Genomic DNA, 22,230 nt, shown 5'->3' with positions numbered 1-22,230 from the left:
CATCAAGCATATATAAAGATTGTAGCGTAATATCTTATTAATAGTATAGAAATAAATGTATCACAGAACTTGCCCAATATGTAATAGCTGATAAGGAACTGGAGGCATATCACAGAGCAGCTTTGATTACTTTATTTACTGGCAGAAAAACAATGTAAACTAACCTTATTCCAAATATTGCATGAGATAGCATTATAGTGCCATCTAGAGGAATAAAATATATATTTAGAAAAGATGATATCACATAACAAGGCAAATTACAAATTTGGGTAGAAAAATCGAATGTAATGTATATTGAAATGTAATGGGCATGTTATATAATCCAAAATATAGGTTATTACTATTTAATTAGCTTTATATTTATGTAAAATTCAGCAGTGAATTTGAGTATAGATACCTTCTGTAACATCTGTAAGAAACCATTGTTCCGGGCTATCACCAATTAATAAGTGAACTAATAAGTTTTTAAATGAATAAACTACTTCTTCTTTATATTTTTTTAAAAGTCTGCCCTCCCATGTGCACTAAAGACTAAGCATTAAAAAAAGGTTAGTAGGGGGATGATTGACTGTGAGAAAGGTCTTACAATACATAAAGGAATTTAATTAGTCTGTAGGTTGGATTTGGATAAAACCCTCCTGGGGATTGTGTATCTCTTTTGCCTGAAGCAATGTTACTCTTTGAGAACAACAAATGGTAAAACGTGGTCCCTAGCTTAAAACCAAAGTCATTTGGTCTTGCTCTGGTTCAGCCTTAAGCATGTTTCTCCCTACACCTTTTCAGATTCCAGCTAGCAGAACAGGATATTATCAAAGTACTAATGACCCTGTGTTGATGGTTGGCCGCACTCATTAGTTTAATTTAAATGCTAAATAGTAAAAATGTGGAGAACATTGAGTCCTGTGAGACCATACAAAGCAAGTATCTTGAGCTGGATCTTACTCTACCTTCTAACTTAACCTGCACCAGGGGATTGTAAATCAATGCCCTCTTCTCCACCTCACCATGTGAAGATGGTCCAAATGGATACCATGATAACTGGTAATGAATACTGCTGAGAGATCCAACAAAACAAAGAAAGTCACATCACTCTTACCCCAGAGACCATCCACAAGCATAATCAATACTGTCTTAGTGCTGTATCCAGGCCATGAACCCAAATGAAAAGAATGCAATAATTCTCTTCTCCAGTCCTTTGAATTTTATTGCCCCTTCAATCTCTAAAAGGAAAAGATATTTGAAACAGGTTGGAAATTACCCAAGATTCCTGGATCCATTGATGGCTTATAGAGGGGTAGAACAATGTTTTCTCTAGGGCTGGCAGGATAATTTTGTCACTTGAGAAAAAATTAACCATTGATTGAACTCTCCCAGAAGACCTTGAGTGATTGAGGCACAAGGATCTAATTCACAAGTAGCAGTACTGATATTCTAAGGATGCCATCTACTTGATTGAGATTCACATATGTAACATTTTGGATTAATTTTTGCCCTTCAAAACACAAATAGTGAAAAAAGTAATCTAGTTGAGTAAGCTTTTTTAAATACATAATTGTATATATACTGTAATTGTATCCTCTTTAAAATATCTTCAAAAGCATTTACAGATTTAGACTAAAAAAGTTAGTTTTTATTTATTTTGGCTGTGTTTTTGTTCTTCCTGTCACACTAAGTATGGAAGAGGAAATAATTTTTCCATCTTGACTAGAAATGTATTTAATCAGGTGTACAGTAACTCAGCCCACACACACTATCTGGACATGTGATCAGAGTAGTATTCTTGGCTTCTCATATGTTGTAAGATGGCATATTTGATAAAATACTAACCTTTCAAAAATAAATATACTATTCTAATATAACCTAAAAATCTACATTAATCCATCGCTTTGGATATATAGTCCCTAGAAGCATATGGCTGTCTATTGCAGGATAATGGTTTCTGCTTAGAAGTACCAAGTATAATCCTTGCTATTTTTCTGTTAAAAGAAGCAGCAGCAGCAGCTGTCAGAGGATGAAATAGTCTTCTGTCTGCCTGTTAACAGTGTAAGGCCATTGATCAGATCCAGTATAAGGCAGTTTCTGAATTTCAAGGATGAAAGATTAGCCGGTTCTTATATTCTCAGATTCTACTACATTTATAGTTTTTGTGCAGGAAAGAGGCAAGCAAGCCAGTTCTCTTGTTATACCTAAGTTTCAGAAGTAGAAAACAAGTATGCAGTAGTTTCTACATGACAGGATCGCAGGTGACAATTCAGCACTATCACTTCAAAATCCCTGGTGCTGAAAATGAATCAGCCATACACTATCTTGAACATTTCCCATTTTCCTCTTGCAGCTGTTCTCCTATCTCAGGGGCCAACAACCTTAAACACTCAAAGAGCCACAAAGATCCTAACCAGAAGTCCCTCGTTCAATTCTGGAGCTGACTAGAAGTCTGGTTACCCACACCATAGAGTCTCCTCCTGAGCAGCATTCTCTTTCTTCTACCTGTCCTAACCAAAAGCCCTACAATTGTGGAGTCAACTGATGATAGGGAGCTGCAGCAGAGGAATGAAAGAGCCACATGTGGCTCCAGAGCCGTGGGTTCCTGACCCTTGTCTTATCCTAACCAAAGAAGTGCTTCAGAGAAGCTCGGGCTTCATTATATAAAGCCTGATTATCACATGAAAATCTTCTGAACTTTTGAACTAAAGAATATAGCTCTCCAGCCCAAACAATTTGTTCATTTTGTCAATTTTGTTCATGTCTTAGGTTTTACTTTGTGGGTCTGAGATGCCATGAACAATCTTAAAAGGTCACCACACTCTCAAAAAGGCAAAAACTGAGATTGGTAACCGGCTTGATATCATTAAGAACTAAGATATTCCACCTATGCCTTCCGGCAAACGGACTTCCAAGCTATCTAACTCTATAAATCATAAACATTTTTATTTTCTGTTTCCTTTTACAGAAATTGCTTGATATTTGTGAGAGGAGCAGGGAAAGGCAAGTGATTCTTTGAATGGCACTTTGTCTGACAAAAGATCATAAACAAGCCTCTAGCAGCACTTCCTGAGCCAAGCAAGGCAATTTGTTGAATCATTTCAGCATAAAAAATTGATGTGACAGGCTCTGCTTTTTCACCAGGCAGAAAAATAACTCATTGCTTCAGCTTCATGCAGGTGCCCAGTATGGAGTAAAACAGACATGGATGAACTCTGAGAACTTAATCAGGCTCCCAGAGGGGTTCAGGAAATCATACAACAAAGATGTTGATAGATCATGTGTCGAAATGACCTAATAATTACTTTAACAGATGAGAGGGATTTTTTTTCCCCCAAGGCAAACCACTTATCATTTTTTTTTAAAAAGGCAGCAGAATTCGCAAAGTTTCAAAAACATAGATGTTAGACTCCTTTCAGTCGCTCCTGGAAAAATGTTGGAACATGTATAAACATTGTGCTCAAATGTACTTCTGTATATCACAGAGCAAGTAGTTTTATTGTAAGGTTTTCTTTCCTTTCACTCTGGCTATTTGGATATTTTTAGAAATGGCATTGCTGAAATAAGCCCAACAGAAATACAAAATGTTCAGGGATTTTAGCAAATCAGAATGAAAAGTCTCTTCTGATATAGCATTTTATCTCAGGATGTTGCACTGCTTAAATAGCTTTCTCTTATTACTTTGTTAAACTGCTTCATGATTTGCCTTATTAAGAGCCATACATTAATAATACCAATATTAATTCTAATGAATAATCAATACATTCCATTTTGATTCTAGGTCCACTCTCCTAAGGTGTGGGCTCATTCCTTAATGTTCAGAACATTATGTATTAAAGATAGTTGAGACCTTGTTCACCAGAAAGATAAGCAAACCTGCATTTGAAATATACATTAACATTTTAGTACAATTTACCATAACAATAACAGACACACAAAGAATCTAAAAATGAACCATAGCAGGAGAAAAAAATAAATTCTAAGGTTAAAAGCTTTAGAAAGAAAAATCTTTTGTCTGGCATCTAAAAGACATTAGCATGGGCACCAGGTAAGCCTTTAGAAAATGGTCTGCCTCTATTATTATTCACCTCAACCCAATTTTGATAAAAATATAGTGAACCCTCCTCCACCTGAGGAAATCAGGGCAGCTTACAAAAGCTCTCACCAAATGCTAAAGCTACAAAGCATCACATTAAAAAACTGAAAAAAGGGAAACTAAATAAACCCACGTAATATTTCAAAATACATATGCAAATAAGTAATTTTTATCCCAGGGTGCTAAAATGACAGTAATCTCAATGCCACTCAATCTTTCAGAGAAGTACTTTCTCAAGTAAGGAACTTCTAGAACAAGAAAAATGGCTTTCTTTTGAGTTTTCAGATACAGAGTTTTTTTTCCTGACAAATGAACTCAAGGAAGAATATTCTTTAATGATCTCAAGCCATGAGATCAGACAAGTGACCTTTTTTGGATTTGAATCCAAAGCCACTAGCTAGTAATTATGTTATTTTAAAGTAAGTTTGTAGGGGAAAACCTGTACAAAAGAAAACACCATCAATCTTCAAACAACAGCTTGTTTATTTAGCAAGCAATTTCTCTTCATTCTCTAAATACCTGCTGTGTTAGTGTACGAATAAATATACAAGCAAAAAATAATAATCAATATGCAGTAGTAGTTATAATAAAACCTCAATAAAATCAACCTGAAATGCAGCCCAAAGAATAAAGTCTATAGTTAAAATGCCTTTAAATATTTTAAGATACTGCTTGCTGCTAAAGTAAGCACGAGGACTTGTTTTAATGCCTTATGAAAAATATAGATCCCTGCCAGAAAAAAAGAAAATCAAGGCTACAGAACTTAATCTATAGTTTTCCAAGTATCCTACTGATTAGCTTTGACGTCAATACATATTTTACCATATTTTCTTGGCTATTTCATATATGATTTCCACTTCAGATTACAGAACTGTATACAACAGACCTTCTCTTCTTTGTTAATTTAAGTCTCAGCTATAAGTTAAGGCTGATTGAATGTTGCCTACAACTGCCCATAGGCATTGTTGCATACTTACATTGCGACAGGTTTTATGGGTAAGCAGAGGTTGCAGAGGCTATGTAAATAACTCCTAAATCTCAAATGTGCATTGTGGAGAAGAGAACATCCTGGGTATTGATAGGTTGATCTGACTTATTTGTGTTACTGTTTGAAGATCCTCCATCCAGAATGCTAGAATTAACTGATGTAAAAAAAGAAAGCCTATGAAACTATCCCCAAACAAAAGAGATGCTTTGTCTGTAATATCTTTGTCTTGTCTAATTAATAGTGCATGGCTTATCAGTTAACTGATTTATTATAGAATTCTTTATTGACCAAGTGTGATTAGATCCGCAAGGAATTTGGTACATAAGCTCTTAGTATACATGCAACAATAATGATGGATCATTATCATAGTCATTGTAAAAAATACATTCACTATAAAACATTAGATACAACACTTAGTGATGGTCATGGATACTATATAAGCAATCAACATAAATCATACTAGGAAACTAAGTAAACAATAGAACTCGTAAGATACAAGCAACAAAGTTATGTCATAAGAAGATAAGGAAATAAGTACTAGGGAAGATGAGAATAATGATGGTAATTTTGCCTTTCTAGCTTTCTAGCTAATTTGTGGGAATCAGTTGTTTAGCAGAGTGATGGATAACTGTCCTTGTGTCTAGTTGTCCTGACATGCAGTGTCTTATAGCATTGTTTATGAATGAAAACCAGTTTATGACCAGGATGTGAGGAGTCTGTAGTTATTTTCACAGCCTACTTTCTGGCTCATGCAGTATACAGTCATCCATGGAAGGCATAATGGTAGCAATTGTTTTTTTTTTTTTTTTTTTTTTTTTTTGCAGTTCTAATTATCTGTTGAAGTCTGTGTTTGTCTTGATTGGTTGCAGTGCCAAAACAGACAATCATAGAGGTGCAGATGACAGACTCAATAATTCCTCTGTAATTTACAACCAAACCAATTAATTACTGAAATATGCTAGCTGCCTTTTGCTTCTTGCTTCTTATTCTAAGGTTAAACAATATGCTAAGAGCTCATGGTCATTGCCACAGAATAAATGCTCTAAGCTGCTTGTTGGTAAAATTGGGCTATCTGAATAATATCCTCTGAAGCAGATGGTAATATTCTGGTGATGATAATCCAGTGGTCTATTTTTACTTTAGTCTATTTTAATTTATTTGTTTGTTTGTTTGCTTGTATTTCTATTGCTTAACCACCCATCTGCCACAGAGGAAATAAAAATGTTTTTAATGGAGCAATTGGAATGAAAAGATGAAAATGAATAAGTATTTCTCCTCTTCCTACTTCAAATTACCACTAATAGGGACAGATTAATAAAGTATTCCTCCACTCCCTTTTTTAAAGAAATGTCCTCACATGTTATGTTTATGTTATTTGAAATGAGAAAATACTGATCAAACAATTTCTCTAGTTTTCCAAAATCATTCCTGTACCTAGAAATAATAGCATGATTTTAACTACATCATAATTTGAGCAAAAATCATTGCCCAGGTGCTCTGTTGCAGAACCTACAGAGAATCATTTCTGAAAGGTAGAATTGAATGACATTGCCTTTTGTTAATCCCTTACCTTCAAAATAATGTCAGGGTAAGCTTTTCTATTCCACTTCCAAAGTATATATTTCCATGTTTGTATTGCCTTAAGTGCTTAAGCCCATTTGTGAGAGAGTGCTTCTATTTTTTGCAGGCTAAGCTAAACATTCATTGGCTATTTTGCAAAGAAAGAATTGTACTCTCAACATAGCAAATTCTCACCATGAACCATAATAAATTCCATTCTTCCCCAATACCAGAATTACCTAGATAGCACTGTGGCTATGATCTTTGCTTATAACAGTGAGATTTATCGATTTAAACCTTTCATTTTTTTAAAAATACAATTTTAACTTCTAGAGCACCTCTTTTTCCTAGGCTTTAAAAAAAAATCCAGGTATTCGCTGTTTGCTACTTTGCAGACACCTGACATGCAGGTTTTCAGACCCAGCTCCCAGTCAGCCCATTTGAACTGCCATTTTTTTCTATGTAAATCCAAGTTAATATCTACTATTTCAGCTATACTTGTAAAAAAAAACCTATAAAACTATAGTTCTATAGCAGGGGTGTCAAACTTGTGGCCCATGGGCCAGATGCGTCATGTGCTGGCTCCATCCCCACCTGGTTTAGCAAAGGGGAAAAAAGTCCTGATATGTCACATGATGCCACCATGATGCTGCGAGTTTGACACCCCTGTTCTATAGAGAACTAGAGAATCTGTGGAACGTGATGGAAAAAAGATTTTTTTTAAAAATGTAAAGCTTCTTTCGTGCTTACATATTATATACACAGAGAGAGGGGGTATATATTGGTGAATGCTTTCCTAGAACAATTTAATGTGCATGAATATTATGTAAGAAAACGTATCTGACATTAAGAGAGCAAGTAATTGGCACTATTGCTTTCAATGCTTTCAGATTCTTATGACCAAAATAAATAAATCCAAATTAAATAAAATCCCTGATGTATTAAAATCCCCCTAGCAATTGATAGGTAGATTTGTGCTTGTACATGCAGATCTTCTCAGCATGTGATGCTATGGGACAGATGCAGTAAATAAATTGCTCCTCCCTAAGCCAATACCATACATTTAGCTCCTCCTCAGCAATCATTATACTGAACTTAGATAAAATTAGATGATTAAAGATTCTTGCAATTTTTAAAGGAATCCATATGCCTGAACTCTGTCACATCGTTCAGTCATCGTTCCTGAGAAGAACTCTATGCACTTCCTGTTTTTTACCCCAAGAGTTCAGGGCTCTATTCCTAAAAACAGTGCTTATTTTGCTTCCAATCTAAAAATAGTCTTTCAAATGTACTGCTGTTATTAAGGAAGCAGGATACTCTTTCTCACAACAGTGTAGGTTGTTTGAAGCACCTGAAAAGCTTTAAAGTGCCTGCCTCATAATTCTCCATGAAACAATTCCAGAGTCTGAAGAAACTATGAAAACATGAGATCCCAATAAAGACAACCTAAGGTCCAAATAAAGATGCAATTAAGGCAGGGGTGAAATGCTGCTGGTTCGGACCGGTTCTCCTGAACCGGCAGCAAAAAATTCTATGGTTTGTCCGAACCGGTAGTAAAAAAAGGTTCCCACAATCAACTGTGACAATGTCGCGCGATCATCGGAACCCTTTTTTTTTACTTTAGCAGGATCAGCTCTTTAGTTTCTCCTCGGTGTCTTCCCTGGCTTGCCCTGGGGGTATGACGTCCTTCCTATTTGCAGGAGTTGGCGGGAAGGATTCCCCATTCAGCCTCAAGAGAAAAGAAGCACACACTTGCTCGCTTTGAAAGCTTCTACCAAATGGAAAAATATCAGGAGCAAGTGTGCACTTCTGGGCCGGACCTCCATTTGGTTTTTATATAAGGTGGGATTGAATCTCCAGTGATTGGTAGAAAGTTCTTCAGCTGGCTTTGTTTCCTTCACCCCCACCAGATGGTCTTTCCCCTCCCTAAAGCACAAAAGTTTCTTTCTGAAGCTGTACATCCACACAGAACCGGTGGCAAAAAAAATTAGATTGCACCACTGATTAAGGCCTACAAAACCTAACATGCCAATGTAGTTTATGATAATGAAGCATCTGCTACGTTATAAACATAGCAGCGTCACTATTTCATTCTTTGTAGTTTCTACCAAAATGAAGAATAAAGGAGGGGAAAATACACAACTGTACCAGAAAGTGAGACAGGAAGTAGAGAACAGATGAAAAGTTAAGAATCCAATTCACATTTTTTTCTCAAATCCATGGTAAGCAAAGAGTATTTCTGTCCCTGGGTGTCATTGAACTGTAGCCTGCCAGCAACAAGGAAAGTCAAATACAAGAAGCAGAGACAGCATTTTGGATGCTGAGACGCTGAAAGGACATCTTAGTAAACTGAATTAATCTTGTAAATGACTCTTATTTATTTGTTATTGTAGCCCTAGACTCAAAAAATAAAAATAAAAGGACAGATGAAACATTGGCATAATTAAATTGCAGAAGTAAACAGCTGAGTTTTATGAATAGCATGTATATCACAGCTCAGACATGTTGTATGTGAATCAAGCCCAGTAATATCTAGCAAAAATTATCACAAACAAGCCTGCATACAGAGATTAATAAAAGAAGATATAAACAAAGCTATTGGGTAACATAATTATAAGAGACCTAATTGTAGGTCATCACCACACCTTATAGGATTTATTGCCATAGCTAAAAATAACCATTTTACATGTTTAAATAGATTTATCTCACAGTAATTGTAATTGCTAACTTAAGGTGACAACTTAGTCACAAGTTACTCAGTAAAATCGAGAGGCAAGAAAAAATAGTTACATAACTTGCATGCAAGGTGTAGTTTTATCCTTACACCTTATCAAAATAAGCAAAGAAAAATGCTTACAAAGAGATACCATTTTAATAGACTGAATTGTACTGTATGTCTGAAAATCTATGGGTTTTTTCCACAGCTAGTATCTTGTAATAATCTATTACAGAACAAACTTGACAGAGAAAATATTAGGACATCACAAATAAGTCTATTCTAGTAGATTTACTAGAATAGATGAACTCTACCACCCTACTCTTTACAGTGAAGCCTAAGGCTTCTTCTTGGGCTCATCTGTGAAATGTACCAATGACAAAGAGTATTCTTTTATAGAAAAAGCTCTCAAATTCTATAAAGATCTCTTAGAGATCTATAGTCCTTCTTTCATAGTAATACCTACAGGTCACAGGTCACATCTGAAATAAAGGAGCTAGTCACTTGCAACAAGCTGCATATCAAACAATAAAGCAGGGTGTCAAACGTGCGGCCTGAATGCATCACACATTAGCCATGCTCATATTTTAGCAAAGGGGGGGGGAGTCACGATACATCACATGATGTAAATGTAACACTGCAAGTTTGACATCCCTGCAATAAAAGATTAGGCATTGAAACAAAGTCAGATATGAATGATGTTTTCCTAGTTTTCTCAAGCAAAATGACTGTTTCCTAATAAAATCAACCTCCAAATGAATACTTCATGTGCACAACTTTCATTATATTATTGGCTATGATGAAGCAGAAATATGAATTTTGAAGAGGATACAAAGACCAGCTTGAAAAAGGACATAAATTAGAGCTCTGAAATAATATTTATAAACTAGCAAGAGAGAATTTCAATATTCAATGTTAGTTAACCTTAAGCAATCATACATACAGTAAATGAAGAATAAAAATAAATGTTAGTATGAAACAGCTGAACTACAAAAGTAGTTCATTTATGTGGATTTGACATAAATCAAAATAGGGGTTTTATCAGACTAATCTTAATTAATTTACAGATTCATTCATTTTGTTCTAATTAGAAACTTTTTGTAGATTATGATGAATAATTTAACAAATATTGAATATCTGTCGGTGCATTTTGCATTTCACTTCCTTTGATTTTACTGCTTACAAATCTTTCCCCACGTAGAAAACACCCACATACCATCGTCATATGCATAAATAGTATCTATTATCTTTCAGGAAGTAAATGATAAAGTTTCATGCCATGATAAATTTGTTAAACCTTTAAAATGCCCCCAAATCTCTCAGGATTTTATTAATCAACCATGTAAAAGTAAGTGGGAATGAACTTGGAAGACTGAGCAAATGGTTGGTTCCCAGGAAACCATCAGATAACAGGCAGCATAGTCTACAGCCAGATAATAGGGCAATAGGTTCAGAAGAGACCCTCCCTAATTTCTTGAGAGGAAAAGAAATGTGGGTGGGTGGGGGAAATATACATTCAGATTTGCTAGATTGTGTCAATGTAGCTTTATAATAAAGTAAATTAGCTCATCTGGTTGTATTTCCTATCTGGTTCGCTTCACAAGACTGACAACCACATACAATGTATTTACAGAACATAGAAATACATAGAACATATTTATAGCACAGTACAAGGTTTTGATGTCGTGCTTTGATAAAATCAGAGCACTGAGGTAGATCTGTGAACCAGTCTGGAGGCTTATTTTAAAATAGCAAATTGAATCAGATAGTTTGAAAGCACTTTTGTAGCTTTTAAAAATCCTTCTCAGTTTTGATTGATTTTCTACTGCTTCTCGAGTTGTTTTACAAAATACTATATAATATTGCACCATCTGTTTCACGTAAGGGAAGATGATATGATCTATAAGATTGACATGAATAACCAATCAGTAGAATGCCTTATTCAACTCTCAGCAGAATCAAAGCTGTTTAGGAGCAACCATCAACAGTTAGAAGCAAGCAGTCAAAAAAAAATGCTACTACTTGATAGAGCAGCAATGAAGGCCTTGGAAAAGATATTCAAATGTTATGATGTGTCTATACCTACAAAGATCAAAATAGGGCAAGCATTGGTGTTCTCTGATTTCTAAGAAAGTAAAAGTTGGACCTGTAAAGGAACAGGATATTGACAGTTTTGAACTATAGCATTGGAGAAGACTCCAAAGAATAATTCAGACATCCAAGGAAACAAACTGATAGATCATTGAACAAATCAACCCAGTCCCCTCTCAAGGTTAAAATGACCAGGGTAATATTATCCTACATTGGATATATTATGTGAAGACCTCAATGCTGGAATTCTGGGAAGGAAATGGCAAACTGAAGATGGCTTGGATAAAAGTAGACTGGCTCTTCATAATTCCTCTTGCTCACAATTTTCCAGAGGGAATAGTTATTTTGCTGAAACCATGACATTGGGTTTGCATTCTTCCTTTTCTAATCAATTTTGGAAATGAATTGTTAACTACTTTTCAGTTATGAGGAACTCAGGAAAATGTTTTTAGTTTGATTAAAAAAAAATATAGGATGTGATTTTGAAGTTTGGACGCTAGAGGGAACTAGAAGGAACTAAAGATTATGATTAAAGGAGAAGAAAACTTAAATCTGTCAGTGGAGCAAAAATATTTTAAAATTGGACTTAATTCTAGATATTTTTGAACTACGGGCTCAGAATTTAATTTTAAGAATGTCTGCCTCTAGAAAAGGGGGAGGGAAGTGCATGATGAAAAAGAAAGAGAAAAGAAAAAAAGTGTCTCCCCCCTTTGTTATCTTCATTTTTATTGTATTATATGCTGTAAGAAACCTCAATAAAATTTTAAAACAACAAAAAATAATATTTAAAAGATGTTATATAAGAAGAACAAGTTTTACCAGACAAACACTGAGACTGATTTAAAAGTAGATCTAAAAATGACATGCTACAAGAATGATATATAAAAAGATGCTACACAAAGGTAACTGACTTATATCTTAATAATTAAAAGGGATATATAAATAACAAGCCAAGAGAATGACCTGAATTATTTTTTTTGGGGGGGGGTTTACAAAAGGGGCTTGTTAAGAGCTTTGAAAAAAAATTGTGACAAGGGGAAAAACATGAAAAGAACTCAAGTTCAACATTATTTCAAGGGTCTAAAGCAGAGGTGGGTTCCTACCGGTTCATCCCAGTTCGTCTGAACTGGTAGTGGTATGGCAGCCTGGGTCGCTGGAACCGGAGTGACCCAGGCCTGCCACGCCCACAAACTATTTCCCAAAAACAAGATGGCAGGGTTTGCTGCCCCTGCCATCTTGTTTTTGAGTTCAGTGCATGCACAAAACAATTTTAATTGAACTGCATGTATGCACAAAGCGCGCATATGAGCGAACCAGCAGTAAAGCAGGCCAGAACCCACCCCTGGTCTAAAATAAAAGTACAAAGGAAGGGATACAGACTTGTTTTATTTGATCAATAGCTTTGCTGTTGTCTCCAATAGTTTTTAATGGTTTTTTACTGATCGGGCATGAAATGCTGAAGTTTTGTTTATAGATAAGATATTGGAATTTGGGAAGAAGGCAGCATTTGTTGTATTTTAAGACTAGGTCATAAGTTACTAATATTTTTATACTTGTGGTGAAGAATCTCCCTGATTCTAAGGCTGGTTACTTTACCTTCTTTACATTTAGTTGTAATCTCATTTTTGTCACTGTGCTTCAGGACTGGAACATGCGGATCATTTGCCTCTTCAGCTATTAGAGTAGTAAAACTACTATATTGGAGAATGCAGGTCATTTGCATCTTCATCTATTAATAGTGTTACACACACAGTGTGCCTTATTAATAGTTATTCTTCTATTAGCTAAGTCTAACAGCTATTTGTTAAAAATCAAACTTTCTAACTCAGTTTATTAAATACATAAACTATTCTACATTTATTGAACACATAATTCATTTTCTAAGGATTTTATATAAAATATTTGATTGATTGATTCTAAATAAAAAAAGCTCATTCTATTTTTATATGGAACCAAAAATTCTATAATTCTTCAACTATAACTTTTTTTATTCTTGTGCCATAGGATTTATCTATTGTTCTCTTTTTTAGATATTTACAAACTATATCATTAATCTTTTTATATCACTTTAAAATTATGGATTTTCCTTCTTTATATCTTTTATTCTTTCTTTTTGAATTCTTTGCAAAATATCTCAGTTCTATTTGCCTGCTGCTTTAAGACGATAGCTTTGCTTTCTTGTGAGGATGGAACAAACATTTTTTGCAAGCATAGATTTCTATTCCATGGAGTTTTTATGACTAAGTTATTACACACGTATCAAAGATTCAGTGCTACGTTCAACATGCCTGTGTCAGATTTCCTTAGTTCAAAGTTCAAACAGATATTAAATGGATTATAATCAGTTGATCAGAGTTTGCACATTCTCCTGTTCTAATTAACTAAAATCCCCCCAAAATGAAGATTTTGAAGAGCTATGGTGATGACTAACCTATTTATCAGTTAGTACTTCCTGTGTTACCCTCCCAGGTTTTGCATAAGGGAAACAACAAATCGTACAATAGAGATTACATGCTTAACAGTTTAAATATTCTTTGTTCCACAGTTCAGTAGTGAACAGGTCATATTTTCAGTTGACTCTTAAGAATTAATCTGCAAACCATTTTATACATAAATGGAATTTCAATTTTTTCATGGAAATATAACTAAAGAAAAGTGTGAAGAATTACTGAGCAAAGTAGGAATAAATGGAAGTTTTTTAGTACGAGACAGTGAGAGCGTACCTGGCGCTCTTTGCCTCTGTGTTTTGTAAGTACTTACACTTTTATGTAACTAAAATAACTTCTTTTTATTGTTAAAAGGAAAGGATTCAATTAGAAAAAATGCAAATGTTTAATTGAATCTGGTATTGTATAAAAGACAGCTTAAACATGACTAATGTTTTATGGACTGAGTTACATTTTTAGATGCTTGCACTTTTGAGAACCAACTACCATCTGTTTTCAGAAAGTTATGAAATTGTTCCAGGCACATATACCTAGTGGGAGAACACATAATACTGATTCTGTTTTATTATAAACTGCAGTGTATATCTAGCCCAAATTTAAATATAGAAATAAATATACAATAAAATTATATGCTGGTTTTGGATGTGATATGTTTCAAATCATTACAGATTCAAGATAGATCCTTACAACATACTTTTAATCAGGGTATTTTTATCCATCAGCTCTCACCATCTCTTCTCCAAATGATGTATGGTGTAATAACAATTATGTAGGATGATATACTAGCATATATGGAAGCCAGTTCTCATGTATGAATTCAACCAGTTGTATGCTGGCAATTATCATTGCTACTGAGCTTAAAGGCAATTTGGATTTATAAAACTTATTTAGAGGCAAGTATATGTAATTATTACATAGTGACTTCGGATGTCTACCAAATATAACTCTTGTAACTTCAGATTTTTACTTGCTCTGGAGATGTTAATTCACATATTTGTTCAGAATTTTCATATCACAAGAAAATTCCTATTTATTTAGCTGAAAATGAAAACTTAATTAGTCATGGTTGTGTTTACCAATGACAAATTTATACATTTTTTGCATATTTCTCCTTATAGTTATCAGTTTTAGGCATATGATTTTTCAATGTATTTTACTTTCCCAGTTCCCGAACACACTCCTTACTAATACACTTTTCATTCTAAAAATTAGTTTTGAACATCTTATCTATACTTACCGAATCTTCAAGAAAAGTAATGGACATTTTATGATGCAGGTAAGAAAATATATAATTATTCCTTATTCCTTAAATGTAAAAAAATATAATTTTAATAGACTCCTCATGCAATTTTACTAGTTGGAAGGGGGAGATGCACGTTAAACTAAAATGTGCCTTATTTTTACCTTACCTTATTTTTTCAATTTCATGAATGTTAAATTGTGATGAATTAAGTTGTTTAATTCTGATTCTGTATTAATATAAAAAGATGGTGAAGGTCATAGTTTGGGGGTATTTTAAAGATGCTATAATCATATCTGAAATGAATTTATTTCAGTCATTACTTATCTTTTGGATATGAAATAAATTATTAATGTTTTTGAATTAAATGTAAATTTAGCTTCAATGTGCTTATATTTTAGACATCTGAAGGTACTCCAAGATATGTCTTCAGAACATTACCCAGTTTAATTGACAACTACAAAAAGCCAAATCAAGGCCTAGTAATCAATCTGTGCTACCCTGTAAATCGTTCTCCTTACTATCAGGAAACTCAAACTGTGTATGCCACTACATCAGAAACATATGAGGATCCTGGTAAGAGACAAATAATTATAAAGGTGGTAAAATATTTATATATTTCAAATAAAGAAACTATCAGAATAGACTACTAAAGTTTGCTTTTATGAATGAGAAAGAGAGGGAGGGAGGGAGATAGGAAGGAGAAAGAGAGAGAGAGTGAGAAAGAAAGAAAGAAAGAAAGAAAGAAAGAAAGAAAAAAGAAAGAAAGAGAAAAAAGAAAGACAGACATTCTAATATGCCTAAATGAACCCTTTAGAGGATTGTTATAAAAATATGGGCAATTTTTTTCTTAGGTGAAAGTGACAAGCCACATATTTAAAGCATTACGGGATTGGAAATGGCTTTAACTATTATTGTCCAGAACTAATATTGTTTTAGAAAAGCATTGGCTGTGGATTTGGTGTTCAGATTACTGTCATATCAGTCACATATCAGATCTGGTGTGATAGAATGCATGGTTCTTTCTTTGCATGAACCAACGAGATATTTTATTTTTATTTTTTTGCCCAAATCTAGCCTTCAGAGCAAATCAGAGTCTCCTCACAGCCATAGCAGAAATGCCTATCCTGTTATTAATAGAATTTCAGCATTTAAATCAGCAGTATTGGCCAAAATCAATAGTGTGTCCAGAGCTTGCTTCTTCTTGTAACAACAGCATTCCCTGAATGGAATTCTAGTCAGAAAACTCTCATTGACTAACTATCAATACTTCCTCCCCCATGCCCCACAAAATGCCTGCACACTGTTCTCTCAACAAAATGGAATTTATTCTGAGGGAGCGTACTAGGCAAATTGGTAAATTAGTAAATATTAACTGCTTTCAGATTTACCAGTAAAATTAATTCATAACCTTGGATACTTTTTTTTCAATTTCTATAATCATTAAACTGAATTACGTGATTCTGAGTGGCTTACAATTCTAATAATAATAATATAAATTGTTATAAAACAATTAAAATAATAAAAAAATTAAAACAATAAGGATACCCACAAGATAAGTACAACCGTAACTGAAATAATTAATCTACTAATAGTAAAGCCAAATAACCAGGCCCCTTAACACATTCCAGGTCTGGATACATAACCAAGGTTTTAAAGCTTTTCAAAAGGCCAAAAGGGTTGAGCCTATTCTAATATCTGAGACAATATTTAATAACACAGCAGAAAAAGCCCTGTCTTATAGTTCCTGCCAGTCAACACTCATTGACTGATGGGAACTGCAGCATTCCCAATCTATTTAATTGAGTTGGATGAGTAGAAACTCTTGAAAAAGGACAGGAAATCTACACAAGCCACTTAAGACTTTAAAAATGACAACCAGCACCCTGAATTGCACTTAGAAACATACCAGTGCAGCTCACAGAGAAGTTATTTTACACGTGCCACATAGCCAGCACCATTTATTACCCATGCAGCTATACACCTGTTGAAGTTTCCGAATATTCTTCAAAACAGCCTCATGTAAAGGATGTTACAATAATCTAAGCAGGAGGTTACAAAGAGATGGGTAACAGTGAGCAGGACTCCTGGTCCAGGAATCGGGGCAATGGACACACTACCCAAAGGGGTGTAAAAGCTCTCCTAGCCACAGCTGCCATATTTTATGTGGATGGAAATATTCTTCAGTTTGCAGGAAGAATCAGTTTAGTGGCTCCTCTCTGGGTCATGTGAGCCAATATTATCTGGCAACATTTCAAGCAAGTACACAACTGTCTCCTGTCTCCTATTAAATGGGCAACATGCAAAGTTGTTAAACTCACCATTTTAAGTATCATCCAAGGCCACCCTATGTTAGGTTGAATGGTTGTGATTATTGTGATCCAGCTAGTTGCACATGCTTAGTGGAGTGGGAGGGCGGGAAAATAAAACTACAGATTAATCAATCCCTCTTCTTACCTTGTTCCACAATAAAACAATAAGGACAGGACCAGGTGTTAGCCACATTACTAATTGTTTGGCAATTAAGGCAGCAAATTTTGTGCCCGAATCCTTTTTTCCGGATGAAGGACTGATGGAGAGTACTTTAAGATCTGACTATGCTCTGTGGGCTAGTAGTCACATACATCATTTGCATTCTCAAGGTCAAACACTAGATAAAATGTATAGGTGGTCTTTGACATAAAACCATTCATTTAGCAAGCATCAAGTTACAATGGCATTGAAAAAAAGTGACTTATGACTGTTGCAGTACCCTCCAGTCACATTATCAAATGCAACTGGCATTATTTATGATACTTTCATTATTAGTCTCAAAATGATATGGTGGCAATAAATTTAATGAATAAATAAATTGCTCTTTGCAACTTTTCCAGCAAACAAACAAGCTCAATGAGTGAAGCCAGATTTGCTTACCGACTACATGATTGCAGTGACTACAGTGATTTCACTTCGCAATTATGGCAAAATTGTCATAAAATCAAGCATGTGCATTTTCTGCAGTGGCTCACCTAAAAACCAATGGAAAATCTGGTCCCAGCTGTTAGTTACACTTGCATAAAAGCATAGCAGCAATAGCACTTAAATTTATATACCACTTTACAACCCTCTTTAAGTGGTTCACAGAGCCAGCCTATTGCCCTCAACAATCTGGGTCCTCATTTTACCAACCTCGGAAGGATGGAAGGCTTAGTCAACCTGACTTGAGCCAGTCAGGATCAAACTGCTGGTAGACTGAGATATTATAAATCAGGAAGAGAACCAACATTGGGTTAGATAATGCAGCAGTCTGACAGGAGAAATCTAGTCTGTATTTTTAAAGGCACTGAACATCTAAAAGAAGCCAGGAACTTTAAAACTTTATGTCAAAAATTGAACTATTAGCAGCAAACAACTAAAGGCAATTAGCAGAATATTTATAATATAGTATTGTAAACTGGTATGCATGGCCCTATGTGTTGTAGTGTCTACCCCACGGTACACTGATTTCCCCTGAAAACTGGATGGTTCCCACCCTGTTAGTGTTCTGGAGGGCCTTAGATACAACCACTCCCAGACCTTGGACTAGGCGATTACAAGTTTGTTGATGCATTATTTTAGATAGATTTACCATCTTTTTATTTATATTGTAGTTATCCTATTTGTTGGTGGTGGTTTTCTCTTTTCGAGTTGTATTTGTATTTGATTCTCTGCTATATTGCGAGCCATCAGGGTAATTCTGGAGTTAGGCAGTACCTAAACAGGTTAAATTTAAATTCACATTGTTATAAATAATCTCATTCATCTTTACAGTGGAAAAAAAAGTTCTTTTTATGTTTCAAAATAAGAGAGAAGCAAAGTACAATATTCATTGTGGGCGTATGCAAATTGTTTAAAAAAACCACTTTGCTTTGCTTTACTAAAACTTCAATGCCTCCCCAGTGTCTATGTCTACGTGTCACACTGAAGTGATACTACATTGGAATTTACTGCTGAACGAAGTACAAGACATTCCTGCCGAAGTGAACTGACCCTCTGATCACATTTTGATTGGAAGTGTTGCTTTTCTATATTGAGGCACTACAACTGAAAGAGACATAATCCTATAAAGTGAAATAGTTATACATATCTCTCTAGGACTGGGGGGGGGGGAATGAAAGGAGCTATTGGGATATGTTACTTGCTGTGGAAGAATGATAAACCATGCCATAGATACAAGCCTTCTAAGATTTTTACTTGAGTTATATTTAACACTGAAAAAACAATTCAATCAGAATTTAAGAGCAAAAGTATGAATGGATGTGTGAGGTAAACAAAGAAATTATTTAATGTTTTTGCTACAGATTTCTGTTCGGCATTCAGGTTTCTGTCCCCTTGGATTGTATATTGTAAGGTAGTCATCATGTAATAGATAGAATCCTCATTCTATTGAGTCTTATGCAGTAAATTACATTTCCATTGTGCATTTAAATCAACATTATTTAAGCAGCACATTGTGAATAACTTTTTGCACTGAAATTTAGAGAAATGCAATGATCATCTTTTTCTCATCCTCTCTCCAGATGTTGGTGAAGATTACATTAACGTCTTGCCCGATTAATCTGTTCACTCCATTTCAGCAGGGGCATTCTTTGGATCATATTCAGGCAAACTATTCTATTCACTTCACTGAATTCTGTGTTCATTTGTACTTTGGATAATTCTGTGTTAAATGCCAATTTTTACTTGCTGGCTTGCTTGTCTATGTAAAAGGCACATTTTGTAAAATGCACACACACGTGTATAATCTTCTTTCCATGTACCAAGTACATACATGGTCACTTTATGCCCTGATGAAGTGGATATTTGAAAAGCTCCAACCACAAAAATGTGATAGTTTTTTTCATATTGCAATACCTCATTATATTTTCATTTTAAGAGTTTTCCTTTATTTGTACTATTTCAGTTACTATATCTGAGAGTGATAAATGCAAGGATCTTTGATGTTCATAAATTTCTAAATTGTTCATTTTAGTCAGTATCATTCAATATCATTGCTATAAGTAACACAAAAATATATTTAAATCTCATGGAGTGTATGCTTTAAGATCACAGTAATAAATATAAGAAACGTAAGAATGTTTATATAGCTCAGTGGTTCTCAACCTGTGGGTTGGGGGGGGTGTCAAACAGCCCTTTCACAGGGGTTGCCTAAGACCATAGGAAAACACATATTTTCAAAAAAATATGGAAAACATAATGGTTGGGGGTCACCACAACATGAGGAACTGTATTAAAGGATCGCAGCATTTTGGAAGGTTGAGACCCACTGATATAGCTGATCAAGTATAGCTGTACAAGATTTAGTTAAGAAGCAGCATAAGCACTCACAGTAATCACCAATTATTATTAGTATGTTTAGTATGTAGTATGTTTATCATCATGCTACTGTACATCATGCCCATGCAAGAGGCAAAGTTTGGAAAGACCAATCATCTTAATAGCTTATGCTCTCTCAGAAGACTTTGTCTTTACTAAAATTGTATTTTTAAAGAAGACTATATGTAATTCAGAAATTATTATTGAGTCTTTAGTCTTCTTTGATTTTCCCTTTCTGCATATATATTTCTGCATAAAAGAAACCTGCAAACTCTGTTCCTCAATGCAAGGATGATGTCACCTAGCCTGTAAATGAAATGTCTGCAGGAAAAAAAGAAAGCTCAGAGGACACCAAGAAGCCAACAATTATCTGAATTACATAATTTTATTTGGGTGAAGTGTATGGTCACTATAAAGAAAAGATACAAGTACATTTTCTTGAGAGTATTTTACAATAAGATTTTACATTTTGATCAATTGTTGCTGGTAGCATGCAGAATGAATTTAAGGAACACTTATAAAATGCTTTCTTTTTAGTTTATATATGAAAAATAGAATGAATAACATCTACCACCTTTAAATGAGCTGCAGTTTAGAAAAGAAAAACATCATTAAATGTTTGATTAGTTCCACCAATTCATTTTCTTGTTAAAGTAAAACTATCACCGAGTTTGGTCATCTCCCCCCTTTAGTAAAAATATTGGCATATTACTATTATTTTTGAAAAAATGTACTAGAATGCAAAAACAAACAGTATGCCAGTGAAATTAGTTTAAATTGTAAAAATTACATACATTCTTTTAACTTAAATTACATTGTTAAACTAAACAGTTCTAACTTTTTAAAAAGTTACCAAAGTATAAATAAAATCACTAAGTGTATCCTTAAATTATATTTTTTGAAATTGAAGTAAAATGATCTCTAGCTGAGCCTTATAGATATCTACATTTTTAAATATAATTTCAGTGTAAGGCTTTTTAGTTACATCTTTTTTCTGCTAATGGATTTTACACTTTTAAATTATAATGTACTCAAGTGTTTTTTTCAATTCATTTTAACCATAATATTAATGTGCTATAATCCATTCTATGAATTGAAATGTCTTGATGAACTGTTAAGATTACATCTCTTTCTGTGTTAAAAAATAAAGTATTTTTCCAGGTAACACATTTGTTTGTGCAATGATTTTTCTTTAGAGAAATAAAATAGCGCTGTATGTTCAGGAACATTAACACTAATGACAGAAAATCAATGTGAATATCAAATTTTTTCATGAAGAAATGCTAATCATTTTGCAGTTTGGGGGATTGGGAGTGAAGCCATTTCAAGAATCAAGAATTTGGAAAGGACCTCAAAAGTCACTAAGTCCAATTCCAGAATATCCAGTGGTGTGTGTTTAACAAGTACTATAGTCATACTACATTGACTTTAAGAACTCTTATCAGTTTATACTATTGAGAAGTTCTTCCTATTCTTAATTTTGAATTACTTTTCTTAGAAGTACAATCCATTGCTTCAAATCTTAAACTTTGGAACAATATAAACAAAATAATGTATTTCAAATAGCTAGTTATCTATGGTGGTGATAACATTTAGCTGTATATTTTTGATAGTTTTTAATTTCTTTTGATTGTTTTTCAATTTACTAAAGTTTTATGTATACAAAAAGACAGAAGCCTGTGGAAAATAATTATCATTTCCATTACATAGGATTTGACACTTTCACATTGGTTGATAATATCAGCCAGTATGTAAGGTTTTCGTAAATTATCTGTC

The 22,230-nt window shown here is 34.2% G+C and overlaps 1 protein-coding gene and 1 long non-coding RNA gene across 2 annotated transcripts in view; one reads left to right on the top strand and one right to left on the bottom strand.

The window, feature by feature from the left end:
• Nucleotides 1-22,230, bottom strand: part of LOC116510339 — a 47,760-nt gene that overhangs the window by 20,798 nt on the left and 4,732 nt on the right. The gene's annotated exons all lie outside the window — the stretch shown is intronic.
• On the top strand, nucleotides 13,984-20,292 carry LOC116510338 (SH2 domain-containing protein 1B-like). Its single transcript, XM_032219850.1, has 4 exons — nucleotides 13,984-14,181; nucleotides 15,093-15,156; nucleotides 15,522-15,696; nucleotides 19,659-20,292. Exons 1-4 carry the CDS (start codon nucleotides 14,048-14,050, stop codon nucleotides 19,694-19,696), a joined length of 411 nt encoding a protein of 136 aa, XP_032075741.1. The 5' UTR covers nucleotides 13,984-14,047; the 3' UTR covers nucleotides 19,697-20,292.

The sequence above is a fragment of the Thamnophis elegans genome, chromosome 6 (assembly GCF_009769535.1).
Source record: "Thamnophis elegans isolate rThaEle1 chromosome 6, rThaEle1.pri, whole genome shotgun sequence".
Taxonomy (NCBI): domain Eukaryota; kingdom Metazoa; phylum Chordata; class Lepidosauria; order Squamata; family Colubridae; genus Thamnophis; species Thamnophis elegans.
The sequence above is the reverse complement of the archived record's forward strand: the minus strand, read 5'-3'. Positions and strand labels throughout refer to the sequence as shown.

Coding starts and splice junctions, on each gene's coding strand:
- LOC116510338 (XM_032219850.1), top strand. CDS start 14,048: ATGGAATTTCAATTTTTTCATGGAAATATAACTAAAGAAAAGTGTGAA. Junction 14,182..15,092: donor GCTCTTTGCCTCTGTGTTTT/GTAAGTACTTAC, acceptor TCTAAAAATTAG/TTTTGAACATCTTATCTATA. Junction 15,697..19,658: donor AGAAACATATGAGGATCCTG/GTAAGAGACAAA, acceptor TCCTCTCTCCAG/ATGTTGGTGAAGATTACATT.